This window comes from Oculina patagonica, chromosome 7 (assembly GCF_052425735.1).
Source record: "Oculina patagonica isolate OP01 chromosome 7, crgOcupat, whole genome shotgun sequence".
NCBI lineage: Eukaryota > Metazoa > Cnidaria > Anthozoa > Scleractinia > Oculinidae > Oculina > Oculina patagonica.
The window spans coordinates 6393444-6418606 of record NC_135764.1 but is presented as its reverse complement, the minus strand read 5'-3'; the positions used below and the strand labels follow the sequence as shown (position 1 = coordinate 6418606).

Here is a 25163-nt window from a genome sequence, read left to right as displayed (position 1 = left end):
TGGAAAAAGGTCTCGTTAAAGCAAAAACATATACTTGTCGCAAGAAATACAAAGTTGTAGATTCTTCTACAACTACTTCTACCCAGAACACCATTCGGTCTTGTCACGTTGGCTTGTAACACTTTACCCGACAACGTAAACTGAAATAGCTGTATGTCCTTCCTTTCAATGTACCACGTTTGCTTTTGTTTTTCTCGAAGACGAACATTCATATCATTTAACCAAAGCATACCAATTAATCGGTCAACCAATCAATCAATCAATCAATCAATCCATCTGACAAACAAAAACCTATCAATCATCTATATTTTTCAACACAATATTTCAATATTCTTCTCTTCCACACACTCGCGCTGAAAGAAAATACTATGAACAAGACAAGAACAGCTTTCACCTAACTCAATAACAACTCAAATAACATTGTATCAAGTGTGTAAAAGTATCATGTTGCCAGTTGGTCACTAGCAAAAACTACTTCAACAACAAATTGTTCTACTCTCTTATTCGTTGTCTGATATTCTAGTAAGAATGATTTAAAACAGTTGCAATATGGCTTAAACCAAATTGTAAAACTACATGTTATTTCGCAGTCGTCCTCAGTAACTACAGAATTTAAAGCTTCTACGTTAAGATTTTCAAACTTGTGTTAAAAAACGTTAAGATAAAGTTACATTACTTATTAAGCTTTAGTTTAAAGCAAGTTTAAAAAACTCATTAATAATTCATAAAGAAAATACAAAAGATAATAATGTTTAATGAGTGTCTTTATATCTGATAAAGACACGGCTAAACTTTACGTCCAATTTTCTAGGCCAAAATAACCCCAAATCTAAATATTAGTGCAAGAATGAGCTGATCTACATCAGAAGATTTTTAAGCCGTTCAATAAATTCGCAGTTCGTGTTTTCGGCTGCGCGTCGTGTTTTAAACTTGATAAAACACTGCTGCTCATTTATTAAACATTACTTAACAGATGGTTTACTGTTCCGTTAAATGACTTCAATCTTCGATTAGACCCAATGACATTTCATGTTGTAGCGGACATACTTCCGTGCAAGTCTGAAAGGCCCAAAGCACTGGGCTCGGTGATTGCGAAAATAGGACTACTTCAAACCAAAGGTGCGATCAACAACAATTTAAAGATGTAATAAACTGCTCCCAAATGTTGGATTCATGCCATACCAATGAGGCATTTACAGGTTTACACAGATAAAGCACATAAAACCCTTAAAAGAACGTTGCAGTCTATTAATCATGTAAGAAATCAACAATTCTAGAATATTCATTATAGGCGCTCCTTAGAGCTGATAACGTCGCCATGTTTTGCTCAATTTGTCACACTACTATAAAAAGGCCATCTGAAAGTGACAGTTGCCCAAACGTAGTGCCAACCGAAAGCCGGTAGAAAGGACAAGCTATGCCATCGCTTCTAACATAATTTTACAAAAATTGGTTCTCAATGCGCAATCAATTTATTTCATATGATTATCATAGTGTTCAACAAGGAAAGCATGACTACTTAATTCTTCCTGGCAAATCCAACAGCTGTATGTTTCAACCTGGTCGGCTGGACTGGGAACCTGTAAAGGGGAGGCATCTGTAAGAGAATTGTCGTCACACTCAGAGACAGGCACAGAACTGCAGTGTGTTAGCTTTTCTGCGTCATGCTGCCCAGGCTTCCCTCTTGTGTGTATCATGTTATGGCGCTGGAGTACGCTCGCTTGCCTGAAACATTTGTCACACTGTTTGCATGTAAATGGCTTCTCTGCTGTGTGTATCCGTTTTTGTCGCTTGAGGTGTCCTGAGTGGTTGAAACACTTGCCACACTGTTTGCATGTAAACGGCTTCTCTCCTGTATGTATTCGTTTATGTTGTAAAAGGATTCCTGTTTGGCTGAAGCATTTGCCACACTGTTTGCATGTAAATGGATTCTCTCTTGTGTGTATTCGTTCATGTTGATGGAGATTCCCTGCTTGACTGAAGCACTTGCCACACTGTTTGCATGTAAACGGCTTCTCTCCTGAGTGTATTTGTTTATGTTGATGGAGATGTCCTGCTCGACTGAAGCCGTTGCCACATTGTTTGCATGTAAACGGCTTCTCTTCTGTGTGTATTTTTTTATGTTGATGGAGATGTCCTACTTGGCTGAAGCACTTGCCACATTCTTTGCACGTAAATGGCTTCTCTCCTGTGTGTATTCGTTTATGATCCTGGAGATGCCCTGCTCGGCTGAAACACTTGCCACACTGTTTGCACGTAAACGGCTTCTCTCGTGTGTGTATTAATTTATGTTGCTGGAGATTTCCTGCATGGCGGAAGCAGTTTCCACATTGTTCGCACGTAAATGGCTTCTCTCCTGTATGTATTCGTTCATGTTGATGAAGATTTCCTGCTGTGCTGAAACACTTGCCACACTGTTTGCACGTAAATGGCTTCTCTCCTGTGTGTGTTCGCTTATGTAGATGGAGACTTTCTTCTCGGCTGAAACACTCGCCACACTGTTTGCACGTAAATGGCTTCTCTCCTGTGTGTATTCGCTTATGTCGTTGGAGACCTCCTGCTCGGCTGAAGCACTTGCCGCACTGTTTGCACGTAAATGGCTTCTCTCCTGTGTGTATTCGTTTATGTTCCTGGAGATGCCCTGCTCGGTTGAAGCACTTGCCGCACTGTTGGCATGTGTGAGACTTCTTTCCTTTTTGCAGGTCTTGTTGTTGCTGGAGTTGGTGAAATGAACTGGTTTCCTGAGTTTTCTTACGAGGCATCATGCGATAGTAAATACTTCTGTTTGAAAGAACTACTTTTCCTATAACGTAATGGAAATGGTATTTAGTAATTAAGACATATCCAATTGACCTTACAATCAATTGTTTCGTTGCTAAAGTAAATAAAATTAGCCATTGCAGATGGCATGTAAATTCCTATCATACGTTACATTTTGGAAAGGAATGCTTTAACACAAAATCCACGTGAAAATAAGCAATCGGATATTCAAACTGATTTAATACTGTATTCACTCTGGGCTACTAGGTACATAAACTACCGTAGAATTCCGGTTATAAGCCCCCCCGCTTATAAGCCCCCCCGGTTATAGGCCCATCATCCTGGAAACAAAAAAATACATCCGGTTATAAGCCCCCCCGGATATAAGCCCCCCTCTACCAGATGACAGTACTGAATAGAGCTAAATGTTGCTTTATTATGTGTTTTTAACTTAAAATCGTATTTCCATCAACACTCCCGTGGCTCGTTTTGAAACGTTTTTTTCATTCCGCTTATAAGCCCTCCCGGATATAAGCCCCTCCGCTTATAAGCCCACCCAAAACCCCTTACGGAGTTGTATAAGCCCAGGGCTTATAACCGGAATTCTACGGTATGCAAATATACTAAGCAAATGAGCGGGTAGCCTGTTCCAGGTGTTCAGTTGGTGGGGAACGACGCGAACCCTCCCTATTTTTCCGCTCTCCCTTTTCTTTTCGTGCCGTTCCCCACTAACCAAATGCCTGGATTAGGCTATTTGGCAGAAAGCACGAACACACCGGAGTGACCACCAACTAGAATGAATATGGCGAAATGAAATGAACGTGTTCTCTCGCCAGTTACTGCGGTGATTAATAGTAATCAGAGGGAGAATACAGCAATGCATGTGGCATGATATTGAAATTTGCGGTACGCGGTGAAAGCGACAAGAAGTTTACCGATTTGATTTCGTGGACAAGAGAAGGATCCCCACCAAAATGCCCAGCTTATTGACACGGTTCAATTGCCTGGTGCATAACCTAACAGGAGCCTAGATTTATGCATTATGTTTCGTGAACTTTTGCGAGTTTGGCAACGATAATTTCACCCCAGGCGACCTTCAGTTTTCTTGTCGGAATATAATATTAGCAGACGATCTGTAAACAGATATTGCCTGACGGCGCTGGACCGGGTTACGTACAATATCGAATATTTGGAGTCGAGCCCAATTGACCAACCATCGCGACACAAAAACTAAAGAACTTGACCGAATTCTTGACTCGGGGCTTAGCAGCCCGAGTAAAAAGTGAAAGTTAGTCAACTGGTGACGCCTGTTGAAGTGACAATTAATCACAGACTGGATATAATGTTGTTTAAAGTGTATATGACACAGTTTTTTTGTATTTGAAATTTCTACACAGGATAACAGCAACAAGGTGTTCTACTAGTTTTCTTTTCAAACTAGTTTTTAAAGCACTTATGCAGACCCTCGCCATGGTTATCACCTTTATTTTACAAATGTATTATTTTAAAAAGCACTACTTAGTGCAAATTAGCAGATACTGTAACTACTGGCATTTACAATAAAAACTATTCAAAAAAATTGAAAACGATGCTCATAAGCTTGGGTGGAGGGGGAGCGTTACAACCGGCATTTTACGGTACACCAAGACAGGATTTTGAATTTTGATGTGTACGCGAAGAGCCTAATGTTGGAATTCCACTGACGCGTTATTTTTGACGTGCATTCACGTGCGTGAAAAAACTTCGAGATGTATGAACGACTTGCGTGAACATGTACACAAGTCGTTCATACATTGTCTCTACATTTTTTCACGCACGTAAAAAATTACGCGTCAGTGGAAATCCACTTTAACACGGTGCTACAGTGTTATTTGCAGTTTAAACCAGTTGAAGATTTGTCTTGAGAGACATCATTAATATAAAAACATAGTTATAAATCACTATTATAAATAACTATACACAAAACTATTGGCTAGAAAGCTAAAAAGGCACACAGTACGTGAAAGCGGTGATAGCTTCATAGCACTCCCCACCTTTCTATGCATAATACTACACTCGAACTAAATTGTGGTCCTAAATGAGAGATGGTAGATATGCAGCTCGGTGAATAAATGAGAGAATATGAAATGTAACGCAAGCGTGGGACAAAGAGAAATTTTGAGTCCCTGACGGGAATCGAACCCACGGCCTCCCAGTTACCGGTTGGGCGCTCTAACCAACTGAGCTAATAGAGAATCGTGGTGAGCTGGGCCATTAACTAGGTTGATATGTGACACACGTCTTGCAACTGCAAGCTCGTTTATTACACATATCATGCTTTCGACATTGCTGAGCTTGCAGTTGCAAGACGCGTGTCACATTTTAAACCTTGTAAATGGCCTAGCTCACCACAAGTCTCTTGTAGCTTAGTTAGTTAGAGCACCCGACCAGTATCTGGGAGGCCATGGGTTCGATTCCCATCAGGGACTCAGAATTTTTCTTTGTCCCACGCTCGCGTTACATTTAATATTTTCTCATAAATTGTGGTCCACTTGACAGCAACTTTCTCATAAATAAACCTCGCATACTCAAACGGACACTCTATATGGCCACAGGGGACCCAAACGCTGTACATGTATTAGTTATTCATAATCTTAAAATAAAAATGTCCTCCTAAAAATTTTTGGGTTGTATTAATTCGAATATTTAGATTACAAGTACTAAGAAAACTCTTTTTCCTGTTCTCAAAACTGCACCCTGACCATATCCATACCCTTGAGGTCCTTTGTCTTATGCACTTGGTTTAATGTAGGAAGCCGCAGCCATCCTAAGGCGTCCACCCCGAGGCAACCCATGGTTTCAAGGATCATAAACAGGACCAAACAGTATTTATCAACCACTGAGAAAATTCTTTCATTCATATCAATACTGGGTACCATACTCCCTTGAATAGTAGATGTCCCTCAGATAACTATCCACCCCCTTCCCCCTTTTGTGGAAATCTACCATACAATTCCAAAGGTAAGAACCCCCAACCTACTTCTTTTCATAGACTTCGAAAAGGCTTTTGATTCTCTTGAATGGTCCTTCATATATGACACCTTAAAAACCTTCGGTTTCGGTGCTTCGCTCACTAATTGGGTAAAAACTTTATATAACAATACCGAAAGCTGTGTTCTAAACAATGGCTGGGCTAGCGATTTTTTTGAGATTCAAAGAGGTGTTAGACAAGGCTGCCCACTGTCACCATATCTATTCATTCTATCGGCAGAAATTTTAGCCATCGCGATAAGAAATAATACAAATATAAAGGGAATCTCTGTAAACGATGAGGAAATTAAGATAAGTCAGTACGCCGATGATACAACACTAATTCTTGACGGGTCTCATGAATCTCTCTTTTCATCTCTTGCAATGCTGGACGAATTCAGCAAAGTCTCTGGCCTCAGGCTCAATGACAAAAAAACCGAAGCCCTATGGACCGGTGCAAGTATTGGAAATGACAAAATCGTGCTACCAGGAAAGGAACTCAAATGGCCAAAAAACAAGGTGAAAACCCTAGGGCTATGGATCTCTACAGACCCTGAACTATCTGTTTCTTTAAACTACAGCGAAAAACTTGAGAAAGTTAAGGAAATGTTGGGATGTTGGAAATACCGCAGGCTCACCCAGTGCTCGTAATTAACTTTTAGGTCTGGTGTTCCACAGGACGAGTAGGCTTAGAATTTACTCGTCCCAGGAGCAAAGCTACTGGTCACTCTTTACATTTTTTCCCACGTGTAATGGCAAATGCAATAAGTAATTTGCGCCTGCAGGTAAATACACACCAAATTATGATCAAATAATTTAACACAACCATATAATATGCATTTTTTTAGTAAGTATTACTACAATTTCTTCTTTGTTACACGTAAGAGCTGCAACGTACATATATGCATCACTGATTTGGCCTCGTGTGCCTTTAAGCAGTTTGAAAGTTATTTGTTCCGATCGTCAGGGAATATTGCGTGTTTGTTCCATTTGGAAATTCCCTGCAAAACTTGCAAAAAGTTTTGTTTTCTTTTTCATCAAACTGGACTGTGGAGCCATTTGTACCTTTCTTTCCACGATTCCCAAAACTTCCGTGTCCTTTTGGTCGGAGCTGCAAAAGGCATTGAAGGTGTTGCTTTCCTCCAAAGAAAGAACTCAGTGAACTTTAAACTGATTTTCGTTTGGACATTTCGACAAATCAAGTTGTATTTTGGAAGAAAATATATCAAGTTGAGCAGACACGAAAAGCCGCCATATTGCATCCCACGATACATTTCATTTCGAATAGAACCCAGACTTTTACCTGCCAAGAGAACGCCTGGCATTTTTTCTCGTTGTTTCGAAACATTCGTTTTCGGAAATTCTTCGTTTGCTTCGACACATTTAGTCCTTTTAGTACACTACAAAGGCAATTCTTTATCGGAGAGCTGTAACTTTACTCGTCCAGAGGACTAGTGGCAAAAAAATCTACTCGTTTTGGGCAGTTTTCACTCGTTTTGGACGAGTGGACGACCGTTAAGTTCGAGCACTGGTCACCTTGTTAGGTAAAATCACTGTAATCAAGTCATTATTTGTCTCCCAACTGGTTTATTTACTCTCTCTCCTTTGCTCAAACCACAATGTCATTAAGGAAATTAACAATCTGCTTTATAACTTTCTCTGGAACGGTAAAGGCGACAAGATTAAGCGAAAAGTTATGATAAACGATTTTGGTAATGGTGGCCTAAAAATGATTGACATTATCTCCTTTAATAAATCTCTCAAGACCACCTGGATTAAAAAATATTTAGATAACAGTAACAGCGGAAAATGGAAAATCTTCTTCGATATAGCTCTAGAAAAATATGGCTGCCAAAACTTTTTTTCTTGCAACTTCAGCGCTAGAGACACCTTAGCGACAATAACAACCTCTGATGCCTTTTTAAAAGAAATATTAGCTATTTGGGTAGAAGTTAACTTTGAGCCTGAAATAACATCTAAAGATCGTTTTTTGAACCTACCACTTTGGTATAACTCCCTTATAAAAATAGCAAACAAGCCAGTCTTTTTTAAAAAATGGTTCACAAAAGGAATAACCATGGTAAAACATCTTCTCGGTCCAGACACAAACACCTTTCTATCGCTAAAAGATTTCTATTCAAAGTATTGATTAGATCCTCGCCCCCTAAGTTTCTACGGATTAATATCGGCGGTAAAGTCCCTTCGGACTAAATCTAACTTCCAAGATGCACAGAAAACCAACTGTGACCATGTGCCACTCACAACAAAAATTTTACAGGCCCAAAAGGCAACTACAATAGTATACAATAAACTGATTAGCAACAAAAGTCTAACGCCAGAATTAAGTCAAAATAAATGGCTAGAAGACTGTAACCTACCAATAGAGAATAATATAAATTGGACCGCTGCCTACGTATTGGCTAAAAAATGCACCAAGAGTACTAAACTTATAGAATTTCAATTCAAACTCCTACATAGACGTGTGCCAACCAATACCTTCTTAACTAAAACAGGCCTAAAAGATAACGAAAACTGCAGCTTCTGTCACTCCTCCCCAGAGACATTAATTCATCTTTTTTGGTCATGCGACAAAACATCACACTTCTGGAAAGAAGTTATCAAATGGCTAGAAAACGTAAATGTACTGCCTAAAGACTACAACCTATCAAATGCTACTGCTTTGGGGCTGAGGCCAGACAATTCTCAATCGGCACTTTTAATCAACTACTGTCTTCTCTTAGCACGATATCACATATGGCTAGCTAAAACAAAGGAAATGTACCCAAACGTAACGTATTTCATATGTCTACTCAAATCTTATTGTGAAATAGAAACAAAAAGTGGAGAAATTAAAAAATGGAAACCTTTTGCGGGATACATATAGGTATGTTTAATATCGTTACGTCCGTGTTGTTTTCTCTTTTTTTCCTACTTAACTTTCTACTCCTAATCTCATGTCAGGAACATAGGTTACTGTTTTTTTTTTAAATATCTTAAGTGCAATCACATGCTTTTTCCTTATTTTAATAATCAAAGGTACAATGTCTCTTTCTTTAATTATGGTTATTTGCCTTCTTCTTTTCTCTTTGCCCTGTAGTGTTATTGTAATTGCTAGTAGTCCAAGTAGTGTTTTGTAAGCTGTATTTAGGTATTGTTAAAGACTGTTAGTAGTCTAAGTACTGTAAGTAGTGTTAATCGTGTACTGTAATCGCGGTCTTTTTTTCTGTATGTGTTGTTGCATTTCAATAAAAAAAATTAAATTAAAAAAAAAAGAACCCCCAAAAGTAACAATAAAATTTTATGGTTATAAACAATTTCAAAAAGTGAAAAAAAAGGAAATGAATAAAATGATAAAAACAGAAATAAAAACAGCTTAAAAATATCAATATATAATAAAATTGAATAAACAAAAATAGTACAAATTTAAACTAATGTAAAGGCATGGCTCACAGCTAGACAAAAAGTTCAGTGAGTTTTGGTGGATGTCCAACGTTGTCTCCAGAGACTGCAATCCTTTTGGTCAGCACCAAGAATCAAGACCTCTGCACAGGCTAGGTTAAAAGCCCACCCAAGAGACAGATAAATCTTATTGACTTCTGAAAACTTGTTCATTCCATCTAAAATCTCAGGTGCATGCACACAATTAAACCGAAAGCAGGAACTGCTGATGCTAGCTTTTGAATTGCTGTGGTTGGGCAATCGGTCACTGCTGACCATAACCATGTAGGCTCTGGGAAGAAGATTAGTGGATGTCAGACATCCCTGCCTTCTGACACCATTCTAATTTAAAACTTGTTTAAACACTTGTTTACCACGATTATCAGGTGAGTGAGGCACAAACAAAGTTTGGTGACAAGGTTTCAATGTTACAATGGCATTGTTGTCAAGGGCAACTTTCTCTGTTTCCATTGGTAACTTGTCGGTTACAGGGAAACATTTAACTGACTGCATTATTCTTTTATACAAGGAGGACCTCTCAGGAAACAGAGCAATTTTTTGATTGGCTAATTTCGATCCAAGATGGCTTCAGTTTTAATTGAGCAATTTTTGATTGGCTCGATCCGAAATGGTGTCAGCTTTTGTCAGTTTTACGAAACACCAAATATACTTCATTTATTTTGCACTTGAGAAAGATACAATATTTAAAGCTGAAGGAATTTGTAAAGCTGCTAGAAAATCCCTGGAGTTGGAAAACGATTTAATTTCAGTTTAACAGTAACTGTAACAATGAAGGTAAAGTGAGGCACGTTGAACATAACTTCAACTCTCAACACAGATCTGCTAAGGCATAAAATATTTCATTATTTGTTACTTTTATCATTGTCTCTATGTATATTTCTTGTATTTGAAAGCATAATAAAGTGTTGCTAATGACATTTGTAGTGTTTGTATTTATTTAAGCATCGAGATTGTCGAGCAAGACAGTTACAAACACAAATTTGTTACCATTGGAAACACAGCAAGTTGCCCTTGACAACAATGTTGTTTTGTTGTCAAAACCTCGTCGCCAAACTTCCTTAGTGCCTCATTACTCAACTGATAATCGTAGTAATACCCTTGTGACCCATGTTACAATGTTTATGATGTATTTGGTAGCTTTAGGATTTAACTGCACTACAACAGGTTTTCCAAAATGGATCAATCATCACGAATCACAACATGCCAATTAAAACAAAAAAAACTATTCCAAACTATTATTCTTAACATGTGAAAATGGCCAAATGTTTTTACCTGATTCAGTTTTTAAAGGGGTAGAATGGACCATCAAGCAACAATGACAACAATCACAAATAAAACAAGGTTCACGGAGTTGAATGCATAATTAAAAATGGGGCTATAAGGAAATTTACTTTGTCAGTCTTCAGGTTGTTCATAAAATCTCCAGGATCCAGGACTAGATATCTCGAAATTTCTCCACTTGGAGGCTGTGCATTCTTTAAAAACCTCTGCGTGTTACAGTCAAACCGGATGTTCTTTTGATGGGAACTTTGCAATGTTGTGGCGCAATGTTCCAATATTGATTGACAGTTTGCTCGTCGCAACTTGCAACTTTCAATTCAAATTTGCTCGAGCAAGTTGCAAAGTTCCGGTTTTAATTTTGCCGTATAAAACGAGATTGTACCACCTTTGTTTCAAAGAAACCGAAAATAATAGCCGCTCATTCGACTGTTCATCAACAGAATGCGAGAAAGAAGCGACAGGCTTAGTTTACATTGCTAAATTAGGAATTACGCTTCAAAATTACAAACGTAGGCCGTAACTGTCGCTAATCTATCGCAGTCTGATGATAAGCAGTCGACCATAGGACAATTATTTCATCCTTCTTTGAGACAGAAGTAGAATTATTATGTTTCATACGGGAAAAATGAAAACCGGAACTTGGCAACTTGCTCAGGCAAATTTGAATTGAAAGTTGCAAGTTGCGACGAGCAAACTATCAATCAATATTGGAACATTGCGCCGCAATGCATACACGTAATACTCCCCAAAACTGCAGCTGTTTGGTATTGGTATATACCCACGTAACCATGTATAAGTTTACTGGCTAGGTGTGTGAAAGCTGCACACTTGCAGACTTTTTATTTCATAACGTGTAACCATTGCTATCATTTTTGAGAACTAAGAGTAAACAGTCTAACCAGAGTGTTATTCAAGCTAACCGGAGTCCGCAAGTGATCGCAAAATTTTTCAACGAGGTGTATCACAGTCTGAGTGGCATATTAAGTTGTGTGGTACTCTGCAGTTTAGAGTTTTCTTAAGCTTTGTGGTAACAATTTCGTCTTACCTTTACTTAAAGAAGTTAAACCTTTGTGCCACGAACTTCAACGATTCCAAATCAACTTTGCCCTGCTTCAAACAACGCCACCGACGCCGCCATTATCAACACTCTAGTGCCCAGTTTTACTCGTCACAGACGAGAAACTCGAGAAATGTAAAATCAGGAATGGACTTGTGGAAAATAAAAGTGACGACGTATCCAAACAGAGTTCCATGTAATGTGTCAGATTGAAATCGATCTCCACTTATCACCATAAACTACGCGTTCGACATTGCTGATCGTAGCAGTATGCAGGACGCGTGTTGCATATGAACAAAGAAAATGGCGGCTTGCTCGGAGTTTCTCCGTAGCTCAGTGGATGAACTGAGCTTGGGAGGTCAGACTTTCAGAAACGCTGGAATGCTTTAAATTATTGAAAATTTTCCTCGTTTCGTCAGTGAACTCAATAAATGTATCATAGAATTTGTACCAAATATTATTCCGTGAAGTGCATTTTTGTGGACCCGGCCATTCAATCAACGACGTCCCGCTTGAACTTATACGCAGCAAACGTGACTCAGTTAGGAAGGCTCGTGAAGCCCATTTAATTACCAAGGCAAAAACTTTACACCCTCTTAGCATAAACAGACGTGACGAAACACATCATTGACACTTATTAATTAGTAGAACCAATCATTGTTTAGTATTTTGTTTTACATTTTTCAATGTGCAAAGCTCCTTTTATTTTTCTCACTTTTTTTCCGCCCAGCCCCTGAAGAAGGTTTGTTTTGCAAACCGAAATATAGGGCAAAGTTTTTTTCAATATATTCTAGTTTTTTATCCACTTTGTTTATTTTTGACCGCTTCAGCCGTGAGGATCAGTTTGCCGTCTATATTTTCCGTTAGCAAAAGATCTGGCATTACTCATCGGTTTGTCGCTGTGATATTGCAGTTTTTTTTTATTAGGTTTCTTATATGCGGGTTTTTTTACTGTAATCTGGATGTGCTGGACCGAGAACACGTTAGGTGGACAACAACCCCTATAGCCTTTGTTTAAACCATTGTTCTTAGGGTCAGGTTTGCGATAGCGCCGAGAATGGAAACGCCTATTAATATTAAAAGTCAGGTCGTAGACCTGAAGCTAAAGAGATTTCTTCATTGTTAGTAGTACTAGTATGTACAGAAGACAGTCGGGGAAATCATTCGCCCCACCTCACGGCTATACTAAATAGATAATTATTACCAAATATTTAGTGTCAATTTGTGTTTTGCATAGTATTTCAATTATTGAAAAAAAAAAATACATCCTTGCAGTTGATGGGCTCCTGATCCTTGTAAAGAGTGTGCAGGATGCTTTATGTACATGAACTGCACCCATACAAAGGTACTAGTAATACGTGACTCGCAGGGCCTCGCGAAGCTCTGGGTTGGGGAGGGAGGGGGGGGTGTTATAAATAAGGAGTGATAACCGGTTTTAACCGGTGATTTGTTATTGTTGCCTAGTAACGGACATGGCTGCGACACCCTCGTTCCCAGGGTCTACTCCGCTTTGAAAATGGCGGCTTTTTGTGGTTCGTAAAGAGGTATAAAGCGTTGGGAAGCGCAGGCTATTTTCAAAATCATCGACAAATTATTGGATATTCGCATTTTGGACATTTATTTCAGGGCATTAAAAAAAAAAAAGAAGAACGAACGGCAGGAGGATTCGAACCCTCCGCCCGCGCGCCCCTGATGGCCATGAAAGGTTTATAGCCTGAATAGGCGTTGAGGGAGTATGTGGAAATCAGTGTTATATTAATCCGAAAAGAAAATCAATAACAATGAAAGGCTCAGGATTCGAACCCACAAAAAAAAGAAAAAAAAACCTTAGCCGGATTCGAACCCCCGCCCTCAGTCCCGAAGATCTGATTTGAAGTTCGACGCTCACACCATTAGGCCACCAGCGCGCGGCCGTGTGACGTCATTTCCGCCAGACACCAAGCTCACAAATATATATGACCGTAAACTCCACACGAGATTTCATCCCGCCTGAGCCCTTTGAGGGACAAAATTATACACTCCGCTACGCTCGGCCTTCGGCCTCGCTTCGCGAGGAATTAAGTCACACGCGATCCACAATCCCCTCTGTCTCGTCTCCAGGCGCCTCTCTGGTTCCGTGTTTGGTAAGCGTGAAATTGTGGGACTTACAGCCTGCAAAGGCCTCCTGGGTATAAGGTAGGAAGATAATAGTAGCGACGACGAAACGCTAAGGCTAAAAACGTCAGCTTCTAAACTTCGCCACGGCAGTTACTTTTGCTATGAATTGCCTGTCAAAGCAGTGCGCTAACTCCTTAAAAAAGCTAATAGATCAGGTGGAAAAGTTGAAATATTTTGGTCAATAAAAATCCAGCTTGTTGCCATGCATCGAATAATAAATTGATTTATTTGTGTCCCAATACGAAATGCGGGACAAACAACGATATTGAAAAATATAATGCGAATACTTTACGACAACACAAACGTTTAATGATCTTTTGGACTTTCATGACATAAATTTTTGTGCGAGTTTAGAATCGAATTAAAGATGTTAAGTTTAACATTTTAAAATGAAAATTGAGGATCGATAGTATTAGGGTGGAATTATTCTATTTTTTTTAAATAAAAATAGGCCATTTTACAGTTGTCTGCTCAGTGACCTGGCCTTTGAATGGAAGTGCGGCTGAAGGTGACCTTGTTTTGATACAGACCTCACTGCTTTTGTTTTGTTAATCATGTTGTTCTGATGCTAACTAGTTTGTATTTACATAATAATACAGAGAGGTTTGTATCAATGCAAGGTCACCTCCAGCCTCACTACCATTCAAAGGCCAGGTCACTTGGCAGCCAACTGTAAAATGGACTATTAGCGATAGAAGTAAACAACAATAGCATTTTCAAGTTTAGTGTCAATTTTATAGTAGAGCGTGAAAAAATGCAGTGAATTATTTTGAATGCATTGTTCTACGTGAAAAGTTTTGCACGGATAGAGTCAGATTAAGTATTTAGATCTGGTTTAAGTTCTCTAATATAAATGCGTAGAACAATGTGTTCTTTCTGTACCACTAATTATATTCAAAATAATTCACTGCATTTTTTCACCCTCTACTATAAAACCATATTCATAATTAGCCATCGCACTTGACATTGACTCTGAACTTGAAAATGCTGCATGAAGACAGCGAAACGTTGTTGTTTACTTATATCGCTAGATTTCATTTTAAAAAGAGTTTAGAATCATTTGACCCCAATACTATCGATTCTCAATTTCAGTTCCAGGGTAATGACGAATGCAAGACGAAGTGTTTACCCAGCCTGCCTAGCAGTCTTTTTCATTTACGCAAAAGATGCGTGCAGGCCTGCACGTGAGACTGAACAAAACAAAAATGAAAAAGGGGGAGGGGAGGGGGAGGAAAACGACGAGTACGCAACATCTACCTTAAGCAATAACAAAAAGAATTATAACGAAACCTTTGCATTTACTTGTATTCTACATTTGACGTCCAATTTTAGCCGCTATATATATGGTGTTTTATGCTGGGTACACACACCGTCCTCCTAAGTATTAAATCCGCTATACGGGTCCACTATAAGTCACATATACGTTTTTTTACGTGGTATGCCACTTAAAATATTAAAGCCCGAGATAGTGTACTTATTTATTTCTTAAACCGTCAAATTGGCGCCACACGTTTCTTTATCTGCTAACATTACAGGCTGCTATATAAGCCTGACATAACTTTTGAAGTAGTGACATTTCACGCAAACCTCGTAGAGGGAACTGATACCAGAAAGCCAATAAGGCCTAGCAGGGTTTTAAAGGTAATGAGTCTATGTTATGTTTTACTATGAGACTTTCGGTTTATGAAATGAAGCATCTGCAATAAAGCTCAATTAAATATGTCACAGGGCTGCACGGTGACACGGTTGGCTTGTGCCAATTGAATGCTGGACGCATTTGCAGAAAGTTAAAGACAAGCCACATGAGACTTGGGAAGATTATTACAGGTTTATTTGTTTCAAAACAAAGAAGGAACCCTTGAGTACTGACAAAGGATCGAAATTAATCAATGTTTTACCGGCCGCTCCAATACAAACTATTTCTTATGTTGGGTTCGCATTATCTCTTTCAGTAATCTTGAAAACATCAAAGTGTGCTGCCGCAATTCTATTAGCGACTTTCAGATCGTAGTACGAGTACGAGATCGACTACGAGTACGACTTTCCAATCTCAGTCCAGTTACGTTCCCAAAGTTTTAAACATTTTATCTCAAAATACATCGAAAAAGAGTTGCCGGACGACCCGATTCTTACAACGGTTTTTCGTTTTACAAAACGGTTTATTTGCTTCCGATTTAATTCCGATGGTCCTATGTTCTTTACGTTCCGATTTTCTTTACTCTTTTCATTTTAAACAGATGACAATGCACGTGTTCGTTGTTGGTGTTTTCCTTGTCGCATCCCAAGTGGTCCCAAGTGATGCTGCCCCATGGAGTTCCTTTACAGAGCTTTCTGACGAAATCACTTTGGACAAATATAAGGTCGAAAAACGCCAACGTAAGTCTTTTGCAGATGGAGTTCTGTACTTGTGTGATTTCATTCCACTTCCTTTGCAATTTTTTTTACCATTCGTTCTATAAATTTTTAAAATTAATAATATATATTGTTTTTGTTTTTCGTTTTAGTCCCACCAGCTTTACGGGGTGAGTTTTATAATCGCGATTTGTTTTCGAGCGATGATGTTGACTCACTGAGTCTTAGTTGGGGGGGGGGGGGGGGAGGGGGTTACTCAAAATACACGGGAATGCTCCTCTTCGAGGTCTAATCCCTTACCATTTTATTTACAATTTACGTCAGATAAAGTAACCGTTTCGTATACCTACGATAGGAAAATGGCACCCTTTTCAGATACCTACAGAAGGGTACTGCATTTCTTCTGTTAATTTTTTTTAATAATATTGAAATCCCTACCCCTTTTATGTACCTATAACCCGAAAAAGAAACCCCTCTCTAGAGAGGACTACCAGTATAGTCCACTGTAGCGAGTATCCCCCCGGGTCTTTGTTCCCTCTGTTGATCTCTATACTGTGCTTAAGATCATTATCAAGTATCTCTTGTATGTATTGTTCGTCAGATAAAAATGGTATGAATAGACGGATGAAACTTGATATATATTATGTTTGTCAGTTGTATGCAATTTCTATCTTCTACCGTTATTTGTTTTGTTTCTTATAAATTATCAGCCTATCACGTACTGGTTTTTCATCTTGGTTTATTTAAATTTTGTAACCGTTTGTTTCCATACTCACTTAGCATTGTATGCCCCTGATGAAGGTTGGTTTTGTTCAACCGAAAAATTGGGCCAAAATAAATTTATAACATCAGTCCGGTCCCAAGCTGTCTGATCAGCCCTGCATTTAAAGTTTATCTATTGTTCCTCTCTCTTATCAAATTGAAAATTTATTTTTTTCTTATTGTGCTACATATATTGACTTCTCAGTATGCAGCCCAGAAGAGCTGGACGAATCTCTCAGTTGTCCTGGTTATAAAGCATTTGGTTGGTGTGAAAGCAACAACATGGCAATATTAGCTTTTATGAGGGAAAACTGTAACCTTACCTGTGGAATCTGTCAACGTAAGTTGAATCTGATACAAAATTAAAACATCGACACTTTAAAAGTTTGGTAGCCACAAGCCCGCCACTTACCTTCAGAATCCGTAATTTATCGCAAAGTTCTGCTTGGAGAGCTTTTCAAAATTTTTAAAGTCTAATTTTTATGTCTAATTTGGAAACTTTTAAAAATATATATTTAACATGGAAGCTTTGTGTCCGTGATTAGAATTAGAAATTTTTGATCTTTACATGCAATATGACCGGTAGTATAGAACCGGGTCGGGGTGTCAAAGATAATGTTTGAACTATTTTGGTCATTTTGAGTGCTCGAGAATGTTATAAGGTTTCTGTTCGTATAGTAAACATAACACGCGTTCTCGTTAGCTAAACGAAGTAACCGATTTCAATGCACGACAAATGTCTAAGCATAAGAAAGCTTAAAAAAAAAGAATTTAGAAAAAAAACTTGATCGCTGATTTTTCTTATGGGAACTTGGGAGAACTCGAATAAAAATTGAAACACAAGGAGTTGGCGAATTTATTCCGAAAAAAGTTTTGTTTTCATCGGCCAAATATTCATTCACAAGCTATTGTTACGCCCCAAACCCCATTGTTTCACAGTTCTCTTAAAGTGCTACTATGACCAAATTGCTACTTTGACCCTTGCAATATTAACACACCATGGCAACTCACTCTTTCCCATTCCCCTCCAACCTACTTTCAATAATTTAGTGATTGCTAGCTTGGGAAAATTAAACCAGGCCAGGAAGACTGCCTAACACATTTTTATGCTCGCTAGCTCATGAAAATAGGGAATCATTTGCAAATATCAAATTGGAACGCCAAAAATGGCCAGATAAGCCTTCAAGATCGGGAAGGTCTGGCACTCAGTATGATCAACGAAAGAAAAAAGCCAATAAAAGATTTCGTGTCATATCAACTTTAAGCTCATCAAGTATAGTGTTACTAGAATCAAACATTTCTGAAACAAATTAGGTGAGATATCTTTGTCTTCATAATTGTTCAAAACTTAGTTGAGTGTATGACGTCGTTACTTTGCAAATAGGCTTATCTTAAAAACTCTTGAATGTCTCTGCAAATTAAATCAAAGTCTCTTCGAGATATCGACGTTTTTGCATGAAGTATGAGTCGAAGGTTTATCCTGTGTATTGTTCTTCGAACTTATCATTACAGTTTCTTTGTAGTTTAGTTTAACAATTTTCTATCTTCGCGGAGGAAATGCAGCCATATAATTTTGTCAAAAATGGTTCGTCCGCGCCGGGTATATATACACATATTCCTTAACATTACACAAATAAACAGTGCAAATTTCAGCGAGATCTGACAATTCTATACTTTAAAATTGCAAGGACCTTTCGAGGCAGTCGATTACGGCAGCGAAATTAGCAAATGAAACAGCAAAATATGCGTTCGACGCTTTGTTTTTGCGACGCTATATTTGAATTGTTATAGGTAGACCGCTGTTCAATGTGTTCAAGGCCGTATCGTTACGATTGCTCCAAGAAAAAGCACGAAAAAAAAATACGGATATTTCCGACTACTGTCGGAGAAAACATTGCGCATATATTAATATTAAATTGCGGCGTAAACAAATCGTTACACTCAAGCTGCGTTTTGTCTAGGCTCTGCGAGGGTCGGATATCAAGACCCAGGATTAAACAAAAGCCATATATACAGTGAATGCTTTCGAATTATATTTGAAGATGAAATACGAAAAAATTTTGCTGTCTTTGACTGAAATTCCACTCGAACTGCGTAGATACGATCGCATGTTGTAAAGCCGATTCATGCAACATTGCTTTCAACGCGAGGTCTCGTCCCTAACGACCTAGGCTGATGACGAAATAGAATGGCGCTTGCATGTAGCGACCAAATTTGGCCTAATTTTTAACCGCTCCTAAGCTAAAAGAAGCCCCCCATCTCTTGCATTTGTTTTAACTTCAATAATATCTTTGAAAAGAGCGAGTTTTTTTGGTATGGTTTATTTTTGACGTTTGTAATTTTTAAACGATGTAAGTGCTAGTGATTATTTATTCGTGTTTTAGTTACGCAATCCATTGTTTGTGCGACGCTTTTTATAGATCGCCTTTCAGACACACGTGCGTTGAGATAAGAAAGCTGACATGTCACTTTTAAAATTGTTATATAACGTTTGTAAATGTGACAAGTCACGTTTTTTCCACGAGATCGCAAGTGATCACCCACAGCGGAAAGTTATCCCTTGAGAAATTAAAACAGTCCCTTGAGAAATTAAAAAAGTCCCTTGAGAGTTTACAAATATGTGGTTCCAAATTTTGTCCACATAACCCCTATTCTACCATTTTAGCTAGTAAACAAGCAAAAACGTCGAAAAAAGAGATATTTGAAAATGTAAACGGTATTTTTCTATTCGCTTTGACTACTTGCCAATTGCCAGATGCCAATTTCATCATAGTAGCACTTTGAATGGATCATGTTTAGCTTTACGATATATTTCAAATTCACTTAAGTAATTATTAGTTGTGTAACATAAACGTTAAAGACCTTTAATTCACTCAAATGTGCTTTCCGAATAAACTTTTTGAATTTCATTTCAGTACCACCGACGACGCTACCCCCAACTCCTCCTCTGCCGGGTGAGCTTTTGAATGGTGCAAGCAACTTGTTTTTCATCCAATTAGTCTCAAAAAGTCATATAAATGACGTCAAATTAACAAGTTGTTTTTTTTCTGATTGTGCTATTTATATATCCTCCTCAGTATGCACCCCTGAAGAGCTGGACGAACCTCTGAGTTGTCCTGGTTACAAGGCATTTGGTTGGTGTGATAGCAGCAACATGATGATATTAGCTTTCATGAGGGAAAACTGTAACCTTACCTGTGGAATCTGTCAAGGTAAGTGGAATAAAAGGGTATCAAATACATTTTAGTCATGTTTTATTAGCACAGGGAAATATTTTGTAGAGTGGAGATAACGTGTAATAACGTAGTAGATAACGTAGGAGTAGATAACGTAGTACCCTTCATGAGAAAGTATAACCTTACCTGTAAAATCCGTCAACGTAAGTAGAATTTTAAGGTGTCAAAGACCCTGTAGCAAACAGCTACTTTAAGAACCTCGCTTTATTCTATTGCACACTAAACGTAGTTTTAATATCGTGCACATAAGGGTTGATAAGGGCTTGTGTAACATATACTTAACGTTAAAGACCTTTAATTCACTCAAATTTGCTTTCCGAATTAACTTTTTATACATTCCATTTTCAGTACCATCGACGACGCTACCGCCGACGACCACACCACCCCCGACGACTACACAACCCCCGACGACCACACCACCCCCGCCGACTACACAACCCCCGACGACTACACAACCCCCGACGACTACGCCACCCCCGACGACTACACCACCCCCGACGACTACACCACCCCCGATTCTGAACAATCAAGACAGCAATCAGTGGTACAGAGATGGTATCAAGCTGATCCAGGACAACCTTAAGGTAAAACCGAACAACAATACTGCAAAAAGCGCCATTGTCTTCATTGGCGATGGAATGGGTATCACAACCGTCACTGCTGCTCGCATCCTGGACGGACAGATGAAAAACCAATCAGGCGAGGAGAATGTTTTGAGCTGGGAGGAATTTCCTTGGTCAGCCCAGGTGAAAACGTATTGTGTCGATCAGCAAGGTGCAGATTCGGCCGCGTCGGCGACGGCGCTTCTAAATGGAATTAAGACTAACGATGGTAAGTGTTGAATTCAAAATACTACTTGGCTATCTTGCCTCAAATCAATTGGTGAGAATCTAACTGAGCAAAGAGATCATCAGACAGGACGAAGGAAAGACGAACTGTGAGACGGGCGGACGGACTGGGGAATAAACATCTAGACGGACAAACGAGCATACGCGACAAACATACAGCAGGACCTCAGTAGACGCTTTCTTTTGTTTACTGACATAACCTGAACGATTCAAAACGGCATTAAAGGGTCCTAAAAGGAAGAATATGGGAGGCGCGGTGGCCTAATGGTTAGAGCGCCGGACTCCGGATCGAGCGGTCCGAGTTCGAGCCCCGGCCGGGGTCACTTGTGTTGTGTTCTTGGGCAAGACACTTTACTCTCATAGTGCCTCTCTCCACCCAGGTGTATAAATGGGTACCGGCGACATAATGCTGGGGGGAGAACCCTGCAATGGACTAGCATCCCATTCAGGGGGGAGTAGAAATATTCCTAGCCGCTTAATGCTACGGAAACCGGGATAAGCTCCGGCAGTGTGGGCCGCTTGGCTCGTGGCTTCTCCTTTTAAAGGGAAGAATAAAATCCCATTTCCCAGCCCAAACTTTGCCCAAATCCCATTTCCCGGACTACTGTTTTCCCGATGTACCAAATCCCAGTCCCAGTTCGATTGTTCATTTTTTTGTGATGCACAGTCCCAGTAACCCAAATCCCATTTTTCCGGTGAGAATTTGCCCAGATTTCAGTTCCCATTTTATCTCCTCAGAACCCTCTCATTAAGACGACGGAAAAAAATGTCGATGAAGTCTTTCACTAAATTGAAGGCTATTCAGCAAATGGAAGAAAAAATATAGATTTTTTATATCTTTCTCGTGCCGATAAATCATACAAAGACTTCAATTCTCGTGCGTGAAAACAAAATCAAGAAAAAACCAAGACAAAGCAAAAGAAGTGCGGTCGGTTGAAGAATCATTTACATCTTTCACCGCTGCTACTCTCTAAAGAAGATTATATGTTTTGACCATTTTCGTCTATTCATGTTTAATTTTGAATCCTATATAATTCCGGCAGGTGTTCTTGGAATGAACGAAAGTGTAAAAAAAGGCTACTGTTCCACTGCAAGTGCAAATCGTAGAGCGATCTCTATTCTGTCGCTCGCGGAAATGGCTGGAATGTCAACTGGGGTTGTGGCCACTACGCGTGTGACACACGCAACTCCCGCGAGCGCGTACGCGTATTCTGCGGATCGTGGATGGGAGAGTGACCAAGACAAGATGTACGAGGCAGAGGATGATGCGTCTGCGTGCAAAGATATTGGTAATTTTCTTAGTTTCCACATTGATATTTATTAAATAGAAGATAATACATAGTTGCTCGGACATATGAAATTTATCTTCGAGTGTTCAAATCGATATCGGTTTCGAACCCAAGAAATTAAATTAATTACATTGATAGTATTTTGTTACGTGAGTCAAAACAAGATGATATAAATTTAATTAATTGCATGGTCACAAAATAATCGGAAGAATTCATTAATTCTAAAATCAAGTCAGGCACTGGTAGCCGGCTGACATTTTGGATGATAGGTTGTATTTTTAGGTCGTAGAGTGTGATCGTCCGGGTGAGAATAGTTCTGAGAAGAACTGTTGTTGGTGACTGACGTTTCAACAACCTGAGCGGAAGTCATCTTCAGAGTTATCACTTATTGTTGCATATTTGGAACAATAAAAGAGAAAATGAATTTCATCTTTGGTTTTATTACAATCACAGACTGGGCAAAGCCCATTATCTCTGGGCGTATTGTTATATCTGCACAGTTCGATTATTAAAGGAGAAGTTCACTTCAGAATGGCCATTAATTTTCTTTACGCCAATAAAACTTTTACACAAATATATGTTATTCTCCAAACTTTCAGCCTCCAACGTTCGCTAAAACTCGACAACTGAACGCCGCCATCTTGGAGCTGGTAATGTATGCGTGACGTCAAAGAGCTCAGCCTGAAGTTTGGCGGGAATATTTTAATAGTCGAAACTCCTTGTTTTTTTGTATTTCTTGGAGCTCTGTTTGAGCGCAAACAGGCATTTCGACAAACAAAAGCCACTATGAAGAAACAGAAGTTTCGAGTATTTAAATTTTCCCGCCAAACTTCAGGCTGAGCTCTTTGACGTCACGCATACATTACTAGCTTCAAGATGGCGGCGTTCAGTTGTCGACTTTTGGGAAAGATTTCGTAGTGTTATAGCGAACGTTGCAAGCTAATATTTTGGTGAATAACATATCTTTGTATAAACTCTTTATTGGCGTAAATAAAATAAATGGCCATTCTGGAGTGAACTTCTCCTTTAACTTATGATTACTAATACGTAATTTAGCCTTGCAACTTGCTGAATACCCGTATGGTGACGGAATGGAAGTCATCTTTGGCGGGGGTCGTAGAGCGTTCATGCATGAAAATCAAGCTGACCCTGAGTACCCGGATAAGAGAGGAGAGAGACTGGACGGCAGAGATTTGATACAAGAGTGGGTGAACAAACATCCGAACTCACAGTACGTATGGAACAAAACCGCGTTTGATCAGATTGACACGAGCACGGTTGACCATGTGATGGGTATGTAATGGTTTCTATTAGCGAGGAGTCAAGAGGCCTGTGGAACAAATTTTTTGTGATTATGTGGAATTGAATCATGTCTGTTTAGTCAGAGGCCATATTTGATTCATGAACCATACCAAACGTTTATTACGCATCTTAAGCGAATTTCTACTTCATTATTTACGGTAAAAGCTGTTCTGGGGCTGAAGTTAAATTTTCAAACATTCTCCAACGGATGTATTGCTTTTTGGTCCGAGCTTTATTTTCTATGATTGTCTGGGTTGTCTGTCTGTCTGTCCGTCTGTCTATCCGTCTGTCTGATTGTTGATCGGTTGGATGGTTTATTCATTGGTTGGGTTGTTTAATTTTTTTCATCTGCCATTTATCTACTTTTAGTTCAGACTCTAATGCCTGAGCTAGCTTTTTTGTTTCAAATCTGAATTAGCAGAAAGAAATTCTAAATCATGGTCTCATTTGCCTTAGAGCCAACAAAGTCTACTGCTACCATCCATATTTCCAGTAAATGCATAGCAGTTGATACCAAATACCGTATTTATTCGATTAAGCGCCCAACCTCGAATAAGCGCCCACCCCGAATAAGCGCCCACCCTGAAGGTAGGAAAAGTTAATAAGCGCCCAGCCTCGAATAAGCGCCCACCCCTCACCCCACCAAAAAACTGAAGTGCACAAGAGGAGTATTGATTATTGAAATTGACTAAGTACTACTAAGAAGACTTCCCCCATGACGGAGTTTTGTTAAGATTTTTCAGAAACTTTCAATGAACAGTCTAAATTTTGCTTTGTTTTGTTACAAAAATAAACTTACTTTTTGCTGAAAATCGCGAAAATTTAATAAGCGCCCAGCCTCGAATAAGCGCCCACTCTCAAGGTCCAAAAATTAAATAAGTGCCCAGGGCGCTTAATCGAATAAATACGGTATATGAAAAGTTGTTAGAATATATCCAAAAACCAGTCTCAATTAACTTTTTTTGCAGCAAAAGAGGACCGTCCAAAATAGCATACACCATTATTCTTAGAAAAATTCGAAAATTTGGTTGTTAAACCTTAAATCGTTTTAAAACTACATATCTTCAAATTGGTGCAGTCCTCAAAAGCCTACATCCCGCGTCTGAAGAGCATAAAGTAACGTGCTCTTTGCATATGCCAAATTATGTTTGCAGGGCTCTTTGAGCGTTCTCACATGAATTACGAGGTGAACCGGGCTGAGGATGTTGCTGGTGAACCATCAATAGCAGAGATGACAGAAAAAGCCATCCAAATACTACAGAAAAACCCTAAAGGCTTCTTCTTGTTAGTTGAAGGTATGTATAGTAGTGTCATACATAGTTCTGTCTAAATTTCGACTAGAAAAAAACTGTGGTTACTAAATAATCAACACGAGGTAAAAAAATCACCACTTTCATGTTATAAAGGGATACACGTTGTAACTACTGCCTAAACATGCCTACTGCCATTTAGCCACCCATTCATTCATCTATCTATCCATTCGTCTGCCTGTCTGTCTGTCCGTCCGACCGCCCGTCTCTCCGTCCCTCTCTCCCTCCTTCTATGAGTCGCTGGGAAAAGCCACCAACTGATGGCAAATTCCTGTCCCCCCCCCCCCCCATTTTTCCCTCGAAGATGCTTAGCACTTGATTACGCCACAATGGCGCGACGA

General features: G+C 39.2%; 2 protein-coding genes across 2 annotated transcripts in view; one reads left to right on the top strand and one right to left on the bottom strand.

The window, feature by feature from the left end:
- Positions 1-164: 164 nt before the first annotated feature.
- LOC144661411 (uncharacterized) lies at positions 165-11745 on the bottom strand. The gene is made up of 2 exons (XM_078522160.1): positions 11555-11745; positions 165-2803 (listed from the first exon to the last, which is right to left on the bottom strand). Exon 2 carries the CDS (start codon positions 2763-2765, stop codon positions 1473-1475), a length of 1293 nt encoding a protein of 430 aa, XP_078378286.1. The 5' UTR covers positions 2766-2803; positions 11555-11745; the 3' UTR covers positions 165-1472.
- Positions 11746-15285: 3540 nt separating this feature from the next.
- LOC144661380 (alkaline phosphatase-like) overlaps positions 15286-25163 on the top strand; it is a 43301-nt gene continuing 33423 nt past the window's right edge. Inside the window, exons 1-6 of the mRNA XM_078522119.1 lie at positions 15286-15364; positions 15961-16099; positions 16228-16245; positions 17043-17177; positions 19753-19791; positions 19915-20049. Of these exons, the coding sequence (XP_078378245.1) occupies positions 15961-16099; positions 16228-16245; positions 17043-17177; positions 19753-19791; positions 19915-20049 (466 nt within the window). The 5' untranslated portion in view covers positions 15286-15364. The remainder of the gene's footprint in view (positions 15365-15960; positions 16100-16227; positions 16246-17042; positions 17178-19752; positions 19792-19914; positions 20050-25163) is intronic.

Coding starts and splice junctions, on each gene's coding strand:
- LOC144661411 (XM_078522160.1), bottom strand. CDS start 2,765: ATGATGCCTCGTAAGAAAACTCAGGAAACCAGTTCATTTCACCAACTC.